The sequence below is a fragment of the Pungitius pungitius genome, chromosome 7 (genome assembly GCF_949316345.1).
Source record: "Pungitius pungitius chromosome 7, fPunPun2.1, whole genome shotgun sequence".
NCBI classification, from domain to species: Eukaryota; Metazoa; Chordata; class Actinopteri; order Perciformes; family Gasterosteidae; genus Pungitius; species Pungitius pungitius.
Genome location: NC_084906.1, coordinates 3,069,885 through 3,088,181, shown reverse-complemented (window position 1 = coordinate 3,088,181; position 18,297 = coordinate 3,069,885). Strand labels below are relative to the sequence as shown.

Sequence of the window (18,297 nt, the reverse complement as noted above, 5' to 3'; positions counted from 1 at the left end):
TGGGAGGTTCAGCTAGCTAGTTAGCTTCGTGCTAACGCAATATATTCCTCGCATGACGTCACTGTGTTAAACACCGCTACCGAGCTGCGACGCACACAGGGCAGTGAGGACACACAACCAGGACGTGGATGAAAACACGCACATTTTATCCTAAATAATTCATTGTGTGAAGTTTTGTGGGGCTTTTGAGTCTTTCCTCAAATCACTGACCCCAACAAACTAGGTTCATAGATGCATCTCAATATATACATATATATATATATATATGTTCTAATAAATTTGACTTTTTAAAAATCTAAACTGACATCTTCTGACATGCTATACTACAACTAACCCCTTTGATTTGCTACATATAGGGTTTTCAAAGAGTCAAGTTTTTTTTGTATGTTGTGGTTGAAGGTGTCAAAAATAGAGGAAATCATTTTTGGTCCAACCACTTTTGTAAAGTCCATAACAAAAGAATTGAAGATTATGTTAGTCAGTAGCGTGTAGCAATAAGTACACTCTGGTGCCACTAAGGCCCAGTTTGAACCTTTTCAGTGTATCGAAGCACGTGGAGGGAAACCGATTTTATTTCAAGGTTCCCCCATGTGACTGATGGACAAACTGACTTACTCCATCTAATGAGGGAGATGTCAATCAAAAGTCATACGCTTTATCCGTTAGCTTTTATTTATTACAGTATCCGTATTTGTCACACATCTACAACATAAACACAGGTGTTTAGTATATAAGACCTCATCAGACGAAAGTAAAAAGTGATAATCAGAAATCAATTGTGTGTGTGTTTGAATCCCTCTGAGTGACACGTCATCCTGCACTGCTTCTCCAATCAGAGCTCGATCCAGGACTCATTTAAGTGGAGTGTTGCTCTGCCTCCAGATTCTAAAGGCTTTCTCCTCTACGACAGACCTCTGCTTTCATTTCATCATCCGGGTCGACCGGTTAACAAGCTACAGCTGCTCTTTTCTTCTGCCTCAGATTTACAAAGCGGTCACAGAAAGCGAAAACCCAAACCAGCTCCTAATCTACCAACACACACCACTAACAGAACATTAGTTTCAGAGATTCACTGATTCAAACAACCGTTCCACAATCAACGTAAAGGGAAAGGCAGCCGTACATTTCATTATTGTGTCGTTTACACAGACTTACACAGGTATTTGTCTAATCCTTTCCTTTCTCCCACTGCGTGACTCGGGTACCGACTGCTGCTGATCAGCTGATCGCACTCAGTAACTACTTTGGACTCCTCCCTCCTTGTGTATTCACCCGTTGTGGTTGTGCGTTTACTGGCTGCTCCCCTGCACCTCCTCCTCCTCCTCCTCCTCCTCCAGCTCCACCAGAGGAGCGTGGCGATTGGCCTGAGAGCCCTCGCTGAAGAAAACCCTCTTGATCACGCCCGACTTGGGCGCCCGGATGGTGTGCTGCAGACACACGAAACACAACACGTCCGTTACACAACGCGGAGGAGGAGGAGGAGGAGGAGGATGTGCGACAGGCGGAATTCCCTCACCTCCATCTTCATGGCATTCATCACCATCAGAGGGTCCCCTACCGCCACTTTGTCTCCGGCCTTCACCATCACCTGAACGCAACACGGCAGGTTGTTTAAAGGGAACAGAGGACACTCCTCCTCTCTTGTTGCTCACACAACGCTCAGCCAGAAAAACGGGAGTTTGATCTCAGTGTTTCAGATTGGAGAGATTCCCATCTCGAGTAGAGAGGAAGCCGGAGGAGCTATGAGTGAGGATACGTGGCACCAGTGATGTATAAAACAGGTGCGAGACCCAGATCATTTGAAACCACAGCAGGACTAAATAAATAACTGGTCTTACTAAGTTTTGGTTTTTCCGAGATGATAAAACGTGTGACTAAACTTTCTGCCCCTCACCAGCTGAGCGCCTCTGACCCCCATTTTATCATTAATTGTCACTTATTTGTCACGTTTGATGTTGTAATAAAGTGATGTGAAAGGATAAAGCAAAACAATATTTAATACGACTTAAATTTCTAGAAATGAATGGAAAAAAAAAAAAGAATCTCACCTTCTCTATGGTTCCCGTCATGGGGGCCACTGCTGCACCTTGGGCACCAGCACCACTCACACCAGCCAGATGCTTGGGCACTGGGACAGACACCTGGGAGCTCCCCTCCTGCAGACAGCGTTGGAAATATGAAATGATGGATACAGAAAGCACCGACAATGAACCTGCAATAAATCAACTATAAAAAGTGCTGACGCTCCCAAATAGAGCCGTTAAAGTAGAGTTATAAAGAGGTAGGTGCGCATACGAGTTTAAAAGGGCGTGTGAGGAATGGAGGATTTGGGTGGAGCACATTTAACACACACACTCCAACTCCATTCTGTCTGAGAGTGAAACATTTTACCTCACTATGTAGTTATTAGCTGAACAACTTAAGGTGTGTGTTTAAAGCAGTATTCCCTTAAAGTAGCAGTTAAAAACGTTTTGTAAATCTTGCAAAATGTATTTTATCGATTCAAATATAAAATAAAAGTTATTTGCCACTAGATTAACATTTTATCATGTTCATTATAGCAAAGTAAGTTATTGATGTTCACTCAAAATTATCAAGTGTACAAAGTAGTCCGTTATTAACATTATTTTAACATGGATCATTTTGTATTATGAGTAGTTTTACATTTTCACCAGATACATCAATCTATTAATATGAAGAAAATCAGCTCAATAATCAAGATGAAAATAATGTTTGAAGAAACACTGCTTATAGTAGAAGTTCTATATGAATATACACATGCATGTGTTTCAGTAGGTGGGAACACACCATGGAGAACAGGTGCACTGTGTTGTCCAGGATCACCAGTTTGGGACGAGACTTCACTCCATTGACACAACAGTGAAGAAATGATGCTCCGCTGTCCGTCTCCACCTCTCCGGTCACATGGTACACCTCCTCGCCAATCTGCAAGGAGAAATGCAGTCATGCATTTATTTATAAATATGAGGGAGGACTTTAAATCCTTCATCTTAGGAAAATTAAATTGAACAAATAGTCTCAACTTATGTTCCGTGTATTTAGCTTTTTGGTATTTTGTTTATCAGTGAATCGAGATTGACGAGTTTTTAATTAGGAATAAAAGCTGTGACGTGGTTGAAAATCTAATGGGAATTAATATGGGTTTATCTCAAACATTAAAAAAATAGGTGAGCACTGTATTGCAAAATATTTTAATAATAATGGTACTTTTTCTGTGAAAAACAATAAATTAAAAAGAAAATACTGAACAAACTCCACCTTTACCTGCATTGAGTAGCTGCAGTCTTTGTTGTAAATAACGACCACATCAACCGCTGAAGACAACAGACACAAGAGGAGAAGTTCTCAACAGGGGGAAGCAAACAAGACATTTCTCTAGGGAAACTCTGGAGCTGATTTTGAGAGGAAGCTACGAAGTCCCATCAACTTTCTTCTTCATCCCGTCCCCCACATTAGGAAGCTCCCCCTGTGCCCGTTACTTTTATCTCCGAGCTGCAGCGTCATGTTTCTGTTAAACGTGATGTTGTTTCTCCAGCCGTTACTGGAGCCGAATGGGGAGAAGGGCTCTGAAAGACAGACACACACACACACACAGACACACACTTAGTATCCTACTTTTTCAAATCGAATGTGCTACAAGGGAAAGGCGGTGCGCTCACCAGCGGAGGTCTGTGCGAACGCCTGCGTGTGATCCCTCTCCTGCAGCAGCAGGCCCAGAGCGGCCTGGCACATCGTTTCCCCCGAAGGAGCTATCGGAGCGGGGAAAAGGTCGGCGTAGTGCTGGGGGATGAAGCTGGTGGTCACGTTCCCGGCCTCAAACTCCGGGTGGCCCGAGAGACTCAGCAGAAAGTCAATGTTAGTGTCGAGTCCGACAATCTGAGGAAGGAGAGGACGCAAAGACAGTCGAGACATCAACATGACTACGGACTACGGACATTTAAGGGTGCATCTCTGTCAATATTGAACCACGAGTCTTTAGGTAAAGCACACGCTGCATTTGTTTGGTACCACGGACATGCAAAGCAGCACTGTGTGCGTCTTACGTTGTACTGTCGTAAGCAGTACCGCAGCTTCTTTAAGGCAGCAGATCGGTCTTCTCCCCAAACCACGAGCTTGGCGATCATCGGGTCATAATGTGCAGACACCTCGTCCCCTGAAAACAAGCGTGCACACACGCGCAATTTAAGCAAACTGAGTGGTCGCAGATCTGATGCTTTTGTATGTGTCAAGTGTGATTGGATTACGAGTCGTTGCATAAAGAATGTGAAGCTATAGACGTAAATATATGAGTTAAATCTAGACCCACTACCTTCCCTGACTCCAGTCTCTATACGCGTGTGTTGGTCTGGTGAAGGGGTGGAGAGATGCAGCAGAGGCCCCGCCCCCGGCAGGAAGTCGTTGTTTGGGTCCTCGGCATAGATACGGGCCTCAAAAGAGTGCCCCCTTAAAACGATGTCATCCTGGAGGAGAGGCAGGCGCTCCCCTGCTGCCACCTGGGCCACATTTACACAGAGACTGATCAGTGCCACTCAGATCTAAACTATGTATTAGCAAAAGGTCATGTTTTCAACTCCACCGCTCATCCCTTACCCGGAGCTGCCACTCCACCAGGTCAGTTCCAGTGATCATCTCTGAGACGGGATGCTCCACCTGCAGCCTGGTGTTCATCTCCATGAAGTAGAAGTTATGCTGGGCGTCCATTATAAACTCAACCGTACCTAAATAAGGAGAGCTGTGATATCATTTCTATGTACTGTGGTGAGGTGTGAGCAGGTGTGTGTGTGTGTGTGAGCAGGTGTGTGTGAGCAGGTGTGTGTGTGTGTGTGTGTCTAACCTGCTCCCACGTAGTTGACAGCCTTGGCTGCTCTAACAGCAGCCTCTCCAAGTTTCCTGCGCACCTCCGGACTAATATCAGGCTGAAAAAATACCAGTAAAATACAGTCAACAAGTCTTACATTTAAGTCATAGTATAGAACATTTTCTGGACTTTGTCAAGGGTAGAAAAGATAAAATGAGATTTAAATTCAATAAGATTTAGATACTGTGGATCTATGCACATTCAAAGCAACTTCTCACAGTTCCTCACCCCTGGTGCTTCCTCTATGATCTTCTGATGTCTTCTTTGGACGCTGCAGTCCCTCTCAAACAGATAGACAGCGTTACCGTGCATGTCCCCAAACACCTGAACCTCCACGTGTCTACAAGAGACAGACAAAAGGACAATTTAATCTTCAAATTCAAGTAACAAAGACAACCGTTACAACTGTCCGGTGGGCAGAAGCTGGGTGAGTAAATGAATCACCTGGGATCCTCTACAAACTTCTCCACCAGCATGACATCGTCATTGAACGATTTCCTGGCTTCTCGTCTCGCCGACTCCAACTGCTCCAAGAAGTCAGAGTCTTTCAGTGCAATACGCATCCCCTAAACACACAAATTATTACACATTAATTATTAATTACACATTATCCTATGCTTACAAAAGTTACTTTCGCCAAAATGTTTAGGCTTTTTCCAAATCCTCTCACCTTGCCGCCTCCCCCACGGACTGCTTTAATCATCACAGGGAATCCAATCCGGGCCGCCTCTGCTTGCAGCCTCTCATCTGATTGATCTTCTCCATGGTAGCCACCAATGATTGGCACCCCAGCGGCTGACATGATGTGTTTGGATGTGCTGAAAAAAAGAGCAAAATCTATGACAGTGAATGGTACAAGTTGCTATTATTGCTCTTATTCTTCCGTAAATATGCTTCTCTTTGACCGTGTCTTCATGTTAATAAGTAAACAAACAGTTAGGTTACGATAGAACTATATACGCATTGTGCGGGGTACCTTTTAATGCCCATGTCTCGGATGGCAGAGGAAGGTGGCCCGATGAAGATGATGCCTTCCTGTTTACACGCCTCCGCAAACTCTGTGCTTTCTGACAGAAAGCCGTAACCAGGATGGACCGCCTACACGCGCAAATATCACATTAAAATGTGAGCACCCTGCAGCTTGTTCAATGCACACTATTCTTTAGAAGTGGCATCTTTGAGCAAGACGATCAAGAAAGTGACAGCATCACTTCAACTCAAAGTATTTGCAGCAGGTAGCGGACTACTCACATGTGATCCAGACATCTTGGCTACTTCCAAAACTTTCTCCATTGAAAGGTAACTCTGCTGGGATGGCGGGGGACCAATGTGGTAGGCTTCATCTGCCTACAAACAAACCCCCCAAAAGTCAAATGAAAGCAAACAACTTTCTAAATTATGAATGACCATTATGAGAAAACACCTCTTTGCGAAAGAAAGCTCAGGTCAGAGAAGCAGATGACTTCAAGTACTAAAAGGACCTCCAAGTCCTTTAAAGGCTGAGCTGCCCGTCATCTCACCATGGCCACGTGCATGGAGTCCCTGTCTGCATCGCTGTACACAGCCACTGAGCGGACGCCCATCTTCTTGGCCGTTCGCATCACACGACACGCTATCTCCCCTCGATTGGCAATCAGCACCTTCTCGATCCTTCCCACCCCTGAAGAAGACACAGTAGACATGTTACAGATCCTTACGGAAACACAGCAACATCCCAAAAAAGTACTTGTTGTTACTTCACCAGAACGAAATAAAACTTAGCGCATCAAATGACAATAGTCGGCCCCCATCTTTAACCATCACCACGCAGAAATAATAAATATTCTCTGCTTCCAGTTTTGAATGAATGCAAAGTGAACATCTTTGGGTTAAGGACTCTTCTGTCACCTCCTGAAACGAGCCTCACGCCTCTTTTGGTCCATGACGAGTTCCTGAGAGGAGGAGAGGAAACACGGTGAAGGACACAGGTTAAAAAGACAAAATGCTCATTTAAAAAAATAAATAGCACATACAAAATCTAATTAGTAAAAAACAGCGCAAATGACTGAGCCGAGTGTGAAGCTAGAGAAGTTTGGTCGCACGGGTACACAACTACGCAACAGTGTGTGTCTGTGTGTTGTCACAGCAACACACGACATGCTAGCTGCTACTATTTAACCTTGCTCAGCCTCTACCTGGTGCGTTAGCTCACGCAATGTCAAAAACGCATTTTATCAACAGGTTGGTGCTGAGAGACCCAGTGAGGCGACGGGGCCAGAGCTGCGGAGCAATGACGAGCAGCCGCGGACAACGTTAACAACGTTTTTGGTGACGTTAGCTCTGACGTGGAGTAGCGTTGCGAACTTTAAGCTTTAAGCTAACGTCAAAAAGAAGACGACATTAGGAGGGCAAAGCACGTCACAAGCCCATAACAGCCACGCGACGCCGTGATGTACTCACTGTGTAAATATCCTCAGACTCTGCAGAGTTGGGAAACTCAGAATAACAGCGGCCATAGCTACCAGCTGCTAGTAGCTACTAGCTACTAGCTAGCTCACCAAATGAGGCCAGCAGGAAAAAAGGCGAAGTGGTTTTCTCAGAAACAGCACGTGTTCCGTTTGGTTATCAATTAACTGCAGCAAAATACTCAACTTGAACCACGCGGTAATGTCAGGGGACTTAAAATGTTACAACCGCACTAGTAATCACTGCCACACGGTTGCAAATGTGTGTATTATCATTTGTGACCTTTCCAAGGACTCGTAGTGTCGAGCAGCCAATGAGGAAGAAGGATTTGGAGGCGGAGGAAGAATCGACAGTGACCTCGTGTCACCAGCAGAGGGCAGCAGGAACCAGGACGTGAATTATGGGTGGCCACGAAAAAATAACACATTAAAAATAACAAGAATTTCGTTTTATTTTAATAATAAAAATTGACTGGGAAAGCCAAAAAGCCAAAGAAAAAAATAACATTGAACATTCACAACATTCAAACTAATTCAAATATTTGAGCTATGTGTTTGTACGTTAAAGAATATATATTTTATTAAAAGAGACGTCTTATTGTTCAATATAGCCCACCAGGGCTGACGGCTAATCAGGTAATAAAGCCGCAAATCTTAATTTTATAGTTTTTCCTTCCATTTAGGGTGAATAATTGTATTATAAAAAATCCTACCACACAATGGTGTGTTTCATTGATGGTCTGTAATAAATCATACATACATTTTTAGCCCACCTCTCATCATCTTTCATCAAACAGAAAATATTTCATTACAAGCTGAATTGAAGATATTTGTAAAACATAAAAAAGAATAATCAATCCAATATAACACAATTATTGCAATAATAGTCATTTTTTAGACATACAAAATATTTTGTAGTATTATTTGAAGTATCCCAAGAACAAAAAGTAAATTTCAAGATCAGGAAAGTAATTTTGAAAACTTTTTGTAAGTGTAAAATCAGATTGAGTGTATTTCTATCCAGCTTCACATGGTTTCACAGCCTTTCGTATCCGCCTGCACGGCGGTCTCTGATGAACAGGAAGGTCAACAAAGCTATCAGAACAAGGCCCACCCCTGTGGCCCCAGCGATGACGGGGATAACTCGTCTGTAAAAGTCGGACCAACACTCCACCTCTGTAAAAAAACAACAAGAGGCGAGAAAGATGCTGATTGAAATCAAATGAGCACCTTAATTTATGAAATCACCAATCTGATGAAGCTACATTTGTGGCAATTTGTGTACACGCATTCTAATTCTTATGTGATGTGTTTTCATCTGGGAGAAAACCTGCAATGCAGGCTACCGTCTATCACCATTTATAGATCAGCAACACGACATTATCTATAGTTTCAGTACACTTACTTTTCTGCAGCAGATTCTCCCTGGTCTTAAACAATAGGACAAAGAGTTATCCCAACATCTGATGCTCTAAAATGTCATCCTCAAAATTGGGAATTTTGTAAAATATCCAGACAGGTTTATCTTATCTATTGATAAAAAGGGTGAACAACCAGGCTTTCCTGTCCGGTTTTATTTATTGAATCGAAACTTCTTGGGCAGTTAAATAGATTTTCGAGAGACAATAAACCCTTTTAGAAATCATAGTTTGCAATCATTGTTGTTTAGCTTCCTGTTTAAGAGATAAACCAAGTCGAAAGAACCATTCGATTTATCCCAGTTTGTAGATATGGTTATAATTCTAGATCAAATAGAGCCCTTTAAACAACGCACACTAAGTTCAATTCGTGGAGTTAAATTGACCCCTGCACCACTGAACCCAAGTGATTAACTCTGTCACCTGTTCCATACTGTCCTTTGGGCAGAGTGAAGGCCTGCATCTGCAGAGGAAGCAGCTTGACCCTCAGCTCCGACGACATCCACAGGACTTGCTCGTGTTGGCAGGTGAAGCTCTGTCCGTCTCTGGCTGCAAACAGCTTTTCATCAGCCCACGAACGGGAGCAAGTTTTGTCTGGGAGGAAGTGGATGTACGACATGGACAGTTACACTTTAAGGGTTTCGTGGGTTGTTGTTAGAAATACCGGTTTGTGTGTTGTCTGTTTCGCTATTTCTCTCTCTCTCTCTCTCTCTCTCTCTCTCTCTCTCTCTCTCTCTCTCTCTCTCTCCATGTGGTCTTACTTGCACATGCTTGGCAGTCAGGTGGAGGAGACACATGAGCAGTCAACTTGTCAACGTAGAACAAATTCTTATCCTGGAGATGTAAATAATAGAGGCTCGTTCAGAAATTACGTGAATTTTTTACAGATTTTTTCAAAAGATTTTAACTAGAAGACACATTCAAGCAAGGAGAAAAAAACAGTGATTATCTTGCCTTCCAGGATTATAGCAAGTACATCGTTAAATGTACCAAACAGGTTCTACTATCACAGAAAAAGGTGACCATGCCAGTGTTTTATTCTAAAAGTACGTTATTATGTGTAATATAAGTGGGCTTGGAGTCCCCCAGGCAGCGCTGGTAGAAGGTTGGGGTCTTTGTACTGTGAGAGGAAGTTCATGCAGACGCGGGGAGCGTGACCTTTGTTGTTAGATGCGTTTTACCTTTCGGAAGGTGAACTGCAGACTGGCTGCATTGTCGGGCAGCGTGAGACAGAGAACAGCAGCGTCTTTGCCACAATGACCGCTGGTTTGGACCCTGGAGGGGTCCAGGTTGAAATACCAAGTATTCTGAATGCAGAGGAGAGAAATACTAAGTACTTCACATGTGACCCGAACGTATCACAAGTAAGTTTCTTTTCTTGCTACATTGTTGAACTTTTCCAACATGGGACTGTAAGAAAACTCCTCAAACTCACATATAAACATGCGTTAACCTCATCCTGCACACATCTTCTCAATCCATTTAAAGGATGGGATTTCTTTTTTTTTAATCCACTTGTAACACGTTCAAAGACTTGCTGACATAAACACACTGTGCACAAGGTGCTGAATGACACACAGTAGATGCACACTGAGGCAAACAGCACAGCATTCACAAATGGTAAACACACACACACACACACACACAGTGCTGAGCCATTCACAGCACTAACCCTCTTTTCATTGACAATGTACTCTGCTCCCATGGTTGCCTTGATACAAGGTTTTCCATCAGTGTTGTTCAGCATGTACGTCCCTGTACACACACACACACACACACACACACACACACACACACACACACACACACACACACACACACACACACACACACACAAATATGAATACACACAACATAATGTATATTTAAAATAAGAGACAATACTGTGTTTAGGGTTTGGGGTCCGTCACAGTTTTACAGTGATTACAGTGAACGTGTTCATGATAGATGTGCACCTATTGGAGGATGTGCACCTATTGGAGGATGTGCACCTATTGGAGGATGTGCACCTATTGGAGGAGCTGCCTCGGAGCGCTGCCACTCCGGCTGGTCTCTGCGTGCCTGAGAGGGCGGCTGGGAGTCAGAGGGAGGCTCGGCCCAGCCGTCGCTTCTCAGGAGGAGGACACCTGCCGGGGATTCAGACTTTCAGAGTTGTCTTGAATTTCTTTATTGATTCGTAAAAAGGTGGCATTCCAAAATGCTTAACATAACGAGGACAGCGTGTATAAGCCTTAGTTTATATTATGCCGTAGTGTTAAAAATCCCTAAAAATGTGCGCTCACTTTAATCAAATGCTGTAATTTTTGTGAAGACCGGTTTACAGTTTTTTTTACAGTTTTCTGTGGGTGCCGATTTAAAACTATTTTTGCTGCATATTTGTGTGCTGTTTAATATTTGAATATGAACAAAGGAGGCTTACACAGTCAAAGAGAAAAAAAGGCTCATTCTGCTTAGTCATTGTGTGTTCTATTTCTGTGGTTGTGTTCTCAATTTTGCTCTTCAGTGTGCAGCACTGCACACTGTTGTGTGTTGTTGTGTGTATGGTATGTGTGTTGCATTTGAAATTATGGCCAAATTGAATCATAAGTTCCATTTTGTGTCAGTTTCAGTTCTGATGGCAAAGAGTCACCTGGCAAGGTTTAGCATTTTGTGGTTGTGCTTTTCAGTTTGGTGTGTGCAGTTTTGAGAAAGCCGTCATTGTTTTGTGTGTTAACAATTGCGAAAAACTGTATTTAGTTGGTAAAAGTCTTTTTAGATCTCCGGTGAGAGTTAACAGTAATTACACCAAGGTATCCCAGTTTCAGGAAATGAATAATGCCACAATAAAATACCGCTTGAAAACTACAACTACTACTACTAATCTTTTCCTTTGCATTTATTTTACACAAACTCAATTGTACTGCTATTTGGACATGAATGAGCAGATGCAGTGAGACAATGCTGAACTAAAAATAAAAGAAGGCCAGAGATCATCTGCTCAGATCACTGAAGACCACGAGAGCAACGATCACGGTGCAGGAGTGGAAACCAAAACATGTTGGAAAGGAAAACCATCTCTTTAGAGAGAATGTGAAATTAGAAGGTGAAATTAGATTGAAATGTTGTCAAACTTACCTGAATTAAAAGTAGTCAGGAGGAGAATTACCAAGCCACTTGTTTGACCCCTTTGCATCATGTTTAATAAAGAAGATAACATGACAGAGCAGACAATGCAGCAGGAGGAGTGCAGCACAACGGCTGTGGTTTGTGCTTTAAATGTGAAACCGTTGAACACCTCAACACCTAAAGAGCCGTGTGGAGGAAGTGACTCGTCACGAAAGGCGAGAATGGAAAACCGCTGCCTCGCTCAACTCCAAACAGACACCTCCGATGGTAACAGACCGAATGTGGAGCTTCTCGGGCTGAATGAGACACTACTTTATTAAACTCAGCTCAGTTCAGGGTCAACACTTGTATTTGTGACTTCCAAGACCACCGAATAAACGCCCCATGTATGCTACGCTAAGCTGTACTTATCTTAGCTTAAGATAAGCTGCACTTAGCTTAGCGTAGCGTACCAGGTGTGTTGATCTTTTCCTTTCGCTTTGCAACCACAAAGAAACATTTTGCCAATTTCTAACACATCGTGAATTATACCTTGAAACATAAAGCCATTTCGTTAACCTTTTTTATTTTGATATTTCTTATAGAAGTAATTTCAAGGATTCAAGGAGTTTTTTCAGTTTTTATTGGGAACCACAGGCCCACAGGTTTTGTTGCCGTGGTGCCTAACAGCTGATGTCTTGGTGCATGTGTGACCGCAAGAGAGCAGAATGATGATCCTATAATTCTCTCCCTATGGAGCTGTGCCATGCAGCTAAGTGGCTCCTTAGGTGGAACGCAGGGTACATCTATATGGAGTGTAACACGGGAGCTCGTTTCGCCTCCTTTCACAGACAAGCAGTGGGGAAATCTGAGTGGTGTGGGCCAAAGGTCGACAGGGACAAAGTACCAGGTAAAACACACAAAAAGCACAGCACGCAAACACACACACACACACACACACACAAACACACACCGGGAACCCTAAAGACGTAGATTTGGGGCTATATCTTAGACCATCGCTCATGTCTTGGAGTATGTGAGTTTAGGCAAGCAAGTGCTTGCTTTTTCAAAGTAACTAATAAATAAAGTTAGTACACATCTTTGCGTGCTCTCCCCTCTCTCTCTCTCTCTCTCTCTCTCTCTCTCTCTCTCTGATACTGTTGTATTGACTTGACAGGTAGGAGGGCAAACAAAAAAGCAAATATTTACTCTCCTTTTACCGACTTTGCTCGACGTTGTGAGCATTAATGTGTGTGTGTGTGTGTGTGTGTGTATGTGTGTGTTGCGTGTGTCCTCTGTGCCCTCAGGTCCCCTGTCTATGTGTCTATCAGCGTGTCATCATCTTTTTCAGGATTCCCACCCACAGTTTCTGCAGAACGTCATTCAGCGGTCCATCCCTGCGTTGAGGAGTCACGTCTTTGCTCTTTAAGTCCAGCAGGATCGACAGCAGGCCTCGGCCTACAGAACCTGTGAGTCCCGCGTGCGACCGACACGGATCCACTCTGAGCGAAAGTTTGCATCGACCGGCGTCACATTTGCCTTTTCCTTGCAGAGCGGAGACAAACGCAGGATCAGACGATGAAGAGCGGAGCGGGGGGGTGTGCGTTGGGCCTGCTGTGCCTACTCGGCTCGGTCTTTGGGCAGGTAAGGGAGGAAGAATCGCAAATCTAGACTTTTTTGGGGGGTCTTTATGGGAGTAGCATCAAATTGCATGAAATACTTATTTCCACCACCACATTTCAAACGATCACATTTGTCCACATTTTTGGATCGTTACTCTTTATTTTACTCCCATAAAGGAATAAATAGAATGACCTGAAAATACTTATTTAAAATAGTTAATTAAAGGGCATGCATTATACAATATATTCATGCTATTGGATGCATACACAAAAACTTTAACATTTTAATCTTGTTTAGTTAACTTTCCTCATATGATTGTAAAGTAATTTAGATCTAAAGATAAATGTATTGGAATAAAAACTATGTATTTCCTCTGCAATGTATTGGAGTAACAGCAGAAAAGTTAACTTGAGTAAATATACTTGTTACTGTCCACCTTATTTCAGATTGTATGTGCTCACGAGCTGCCAGCAGAGCATGTTTTACCCTTCTCAAATCCAAATACACACCGTAGGCCAATCATTAAGTCGTAGCTCATTTCGCGGGGCAGAAATGTATGTTCCTCTGGGGTTTTTTTGTTTTTGTTTTCTGAGAGGCGTTGGATGTTCAGCCCGGCGTCCTGATCTTCTGCGACGACCCGTCCGTGCAGCTGGCCGTCGGCAGCGCTGTGAGCAAGTTCAACGAGAGGTTGAGCACCGGACACAAGCTGGCCCTCTTTCAGACACTGTCAGCTAGTAAGGTACGGAGCTCTCAGTGTACCCGCTTTGTCTCAGGATATAAGTTCATGGTGATATTACTAGTTTTAGAGGGTAAACATGGGGTACAAATGTAGTGTGTTACAAGCACAAATCTTTCATCTAATCAAGTTTGTAAAAATGTTGTGTAATTTAACAAAACCGGAAAATCGTACTTCGACACGTACATAAATATTGCTTGATTGCATATGGCAGTTACTTTGGTATCATGTCAAATACTATTATGTGAATAGCCATTAGGATTGTTTTCACCCTCGCGTCTCATTTCTGAGCCGAAACTGGACGTTGATGAATCAAGAGGAACAAAAGCTGTGGAATGATTACCAATACATTTCGGGAAAACATGTTTAGTAAACTTTAACCTCTGGCACACACTGATCGTGTGTGTGTGTGTGTGTGTCTGCAGTCAGAGAATGGATCAGACTCGGTGTACTCCCTGCAGTTCACCAGCAGGAGGAGTGACTGTTCAGCTGAGAGCAGCACACCCTGGACACAATGCAACTATCTGATTGTTGGACCCGAGGTAACCTGACAATGATAAGACACCTGCAGGTTTCCAGGTTGTTCTACGCAGGGATACACAATCCTCCAAAACACTCCCCCATGGACGTCTGGTGGAGAACACATCGGTCATAATCTATGTAGACTGCAGGTTTTCCATCCCGGAAAAAAAAGGAGATTGTATTGCTTAAAGTTGGTAACAAAAGTTAAAGTAAGGGATCATACACCAAGAACACAAATCAAAACCCAAACACGATTTATTCTGCTGTTCTTCCAGAAGCCGATTTTATGCAACGCCACAGTCTACATGACGGAGACGGAGGCAGACACGAAGCAGGTGGATTGCCAGTTAGGTGAGTGAAAACAAACCACTATCCTAAACCACAGAGATGTAAAATGTACATTTTATGACATGTAGAGTTGAGGCTCTGTGTTAATCATGTGGCTCATAAATACTCATTAATTGTCATGTGACGCGTTAACTGGGAGAATTGGTCCTTCAAGCCTCATCCTACCAATCTTGTATGGGGAGTTTTCTCCCAGCAGGAGTTTCCTTATACGCATATTTCTCATTACGAAAAGAAGCAGTCATTGAGAAAAATGTACACATGTTGCCGCAAAGCATTGAGATTGTGAAACAATGTCAACACTATTGTTCAGATATGGAGAGCGCACTATTACCTTATCACACCTTAAAAGACAGTGACAGTCTCAACTTGAATCTATTTACCCAACCAGCCCGCTGGATGTTGATGTTTTATCTATTCAGCTTCTAAAATGTTTTGAGCCTATGAATCCTTTGCGTAATCAGGTATTTAAGAATCTGCTTTACCACAAACTGCCGTTCAAGAAATAAAAGTTTGAGGTTTTAAGCAAAATGCACTAAAAATAATTGCCACTAAACTATCCCCTGTGTGAAAAATGATCTGTGATCCTTTCATTGTTTTACAACACAGCATACAGTAACACTATGTACTGCATGTGTGCTGATGAGACTCATATTACATTGTTGACACTGTGATTGAGTTTCATTCTGGGTAATGTAGGCGCCAGCTTGTCATGTGGAATAAAAAAAAGGCAAACGTCGGTTCAGCTCTGTCCATTTAATATTCATTTTTACCTTTAGTCTGACAAAGCGACGGGTTGGCGTGAACGTCCTGAACACAATCTGTCGTTCTTCTTCCAATCCGCCTCCTATACAGAAAATGTCATCGTTCCAGACAAAGCGCGCTGCTTAGGCTGCCCTATGGAGATCGATGTGAACTCAGAGGACCTTAGGGTTCCTCTCGCCGTCTCCATCTCCAAGTATAACTCCCAGTCCGACTCCACTCACTTGTTCACCCTGCACAATGTCGGCTACTCCACCAGACAGGTACAAACTGGCTGACGCGAGGAGAGAGAGAGACACACACAGCGGGGGAAAGTGGGGAAAATGTACGCCGCTTCTTGTGTACTCCGCCGTCCGTCTGTGTCCCTGTAGGTTGTGGCAGGTTTCAGGTTCAAGCTGAAGTTTGATATGAGGAGGACGACCTGCGCCAAGACTGAGCACAAAGACCTCAATGATCTGTGTGTCCCCGATGAAGGGAATAAGGTCAAATTGAACACCACACACATATTGTGGCTGACACAATGTGACCCAGGCCTATTTTTGACTGGGTATGTCTGTGTGTGTGTTTATGTGTGCAGGAGTACATGCACTGTAACTCTACAGTGGATGTAGCACCATGGAGATTTGAGGTCCCAAATGCCTACTTGGATTGTGATGAAGGGCAACTGCCTTTCACGGTGAGATCCACTTTACACAAGATGGCCAAACACAGAAACTTAAAGAGCCCGACAGGCCCGTAAAAAAAAATCCTGTATTAATAAAGTTTTACTTAAAATAACCTACACAAAGAACTTCCCATTTAAATACCCACGTACTTAAATCTATTTTAAATATGTTAGGTGAAACCTACAACTCAAAATGGGTCGCCAACACAATTATTTTGTCAAAACCTTCCTACAAAAGGTCGATTTGAACTGTCCAGCGTCTCACGCTAGTCTCTTCTTCAGATCTTGACGAGGCGGCGTCCTGCTGGCTGGTCTCCACTCAGGAACATCCTGGAAAGGGTTCCCTCCACCGTCCCGTCCCCAACCCCCGCGCTGCCCACCGCGGCCGCAGTCAAAGCCTCAGACCCAGAAGAATCCTCCGAGGAGGACACCACGGCCTCTAAGCCGTCCGCCTCCCCCGACGTGGCCACGGAAGCCGTGCACGACGGCCCCTTCCACTGCCCGTCCAAGCCCTGGAAGCCTTTCTCTTTGGTCCATTTTGAAGCTCCTACGAATGCAGCCAAGGAGGAGGCCACCTCCCCGCCCTCAGTGGAAGGGGCTTTCAGTGATGCAGACCTGATGGCATAAGTTTTTTTTTTTTTCTTCGAGGGAACCACATTTACATACAAAATGATCTCACTCTAAACAGATATTTGTATTTTGCAGACTTCTCTTATACTAAATTGCATTGCATTTTTTTGGAGGAGATATTTTCATGGGTGCAATGTAGATCTAAAAGACATAAAGGTGAAGTTACAAAAATATCCAAGATGATTAAGCACACTTCTTTTGAAAGATGATGGAAATGATGATCGAATGAGCGTGGAGAACTGGTGTCTTCTTTTGAGTAAAGTAATGAGTGATTGCAAAATATGTATCTCAAAAACTCAAACCCAACAACACAAAATAAAATATAACTTTGTTCTATGTGCTGGTGTTATGTGTAAATAGAAATGCAGCTCACGTATGTTTAAACATATCCTGTACTCAGCTACTTTCAAGTGGACAAAAATAATTCAGTTGGCCCAAATGCTCCGTCTCTACTGTTTTGTTCTTTAAAGCACAAGGAGAAAAATCACACTCGGCCCTTCAGATTTCCCGACTCTTCAGGAATCCAATTTATAAACCTTTCTATTCCTCAGATTTCAATGAAGTGTAAAAAGAAATAAAGCAATCAAGAGATAAAGTAAATTATGAATAAAACAAAAAACAAATGCTTGATACCATTATTCCATAAACGAGTACGTTGTAAAGAAGCCTGCGATACAGTCAAAAGTCAACAGTCAAGTATGTTTAGCAAATTTATTTTCAAATCTTCACAGAACACTAAGATAAGTCAGTCAGTCAGGAAAAACCTTTACTCTGTAACCAGGGAGCCAACATGATATACAATATACATTTATAAATAAATAAAAAAAAACACAGCTTATTGTAAAGGTAAAACTGTTCTAACACAGAGCAAACTTAAGGCATTCATTTATAAACATCTTTATGGCTGCTTAGCAGACAAAAAACTCATGCAGTTATACTGTGAAAAACACTACATTGGCCCATTGTACATTCATTCATAGTATGGGTTAAGGTTCTGACAGCATGGTACATTGTATAAAATATATGAGGAAAACACTGTCATGTGGTTAGGAGCCCTGCGAAAAAGAAAATAACATGACGCAACAAAGACAAACAGTAACAGTAAACACCTTCCTACCTGCCATACTTGTTGGCCATCAAAAACAAAATAGGGCTCATGTAAAAAGTATTTACGCCAAGGATATTCTATT

General features: G+C 42.9%; 3 protein-coding genes across 4 annotated transcripts; 1 reads left to right on the top strand and 2 right to left on the bottom strand.

The window, feature by feature from the left end:
- Nucleotides 1-654: 654 nt before the first annotated feature.
- On the bottom strand, nt 655-7,626 carry mccc1 (methylcrotonyl-CoA carboxylase subunit). Its single transcript, XM_037470464.2, has 19 exons — nt 7,319-7,626; nt 6,767-6,810; nt 6,400-6,539; nt 6,131-6,226; nt 5,856-5,977; nt 5,550-5,697; nt 5,324-5,445; nt 5,108-5,219; nt 4,856-4,937; nt 4,612-4,739; nt 4,331-4,514; nt 4,065-4,174; nt 3,681-3,897; nt 3,501-3,587; nt 3,286-3,335; nt 2,809-2,946; nt 2,049-2,156; nt 1,517-1,588; nt 655-1,427 (listed from the first exon to the last, which is right to left on the bottom strand). Exons 1-19 carry the CDS (start codon nt 7,372-7,374, stop codon nt 1,290-1,292), a joined length of 2,154 nt encoding a protein of 717 aa, XP_037326361.2. The 5' UTR covers nt 7,375-7,626; the 3' UTR covers nt 655-1,289.
- A 173-nt stretch (nt 7,627-7,799) lies between these two features.
- On the bottom strand, nt 7,800-12,243 carry lamp3 (lysosomal associated membrane protein 3). 2 transcript variants are annotated; one of them, XM_062563716.1, is made up of 7 exons: nt 11,856-12,243; nt 10,697-10,867; nt 10,414-10,496; nt 9,923-10,048; nt 9,503-9,575; nt 9,165-9,335; nt 7,800-8,499 (listed from the first exon to the last, which is right to left on the bottom strand). In XM_062563716.1, exons 1-7 carry the CDS (start codon nt 11,935-11,937, stop codon nt 8,360-8,362), a joined length of 846 nt encoding a protein of 281 aa, XP_062419700.1. In that variant the 5' UTR covers nt 11,938-12,243; the 3' UTR covers nt 7,800-8,359. The 2 variants fall into 2 exon arrangements, with proteins under 2 accessions (XP_062419700.1, XP_062419701.1); XM_062563717.1 differs by having other exon boundaries at nt 10,751-10,867.
- Nucleotides 12,244-13,146: 903 nt separating this feature from the next.
- On the top strand, nt 13,147-17,443 carry kng1 (kininogen 1). Its single transcript, XM_037470465.2, has 9 exons — nt 13,147-13,294; nt 13,378-13,469; nt 14,044-14,187; nt 14,610-14,726; nt 14,982-15,057; nt 15,907-16,076; nt 16,185-16,295; nt 16,391-16,489; nt 16,760-17,443. The coding sequence occupies exons 2-9, from the start codon at nt 13,404-13,406 to the stop codon at nt 17,102-17,104; spliced, it is 1,128 nt and encodes a 375-aa protein (XP_037326362.2). The 5' UTR covers nt 13,147-13,294; nt 13,378-13,403; the 3' UTR covers nt 17,105-17,443.
- The last annotated feature ends 854 nt before the right edge of the window (nt 17,444-18,297 follow it).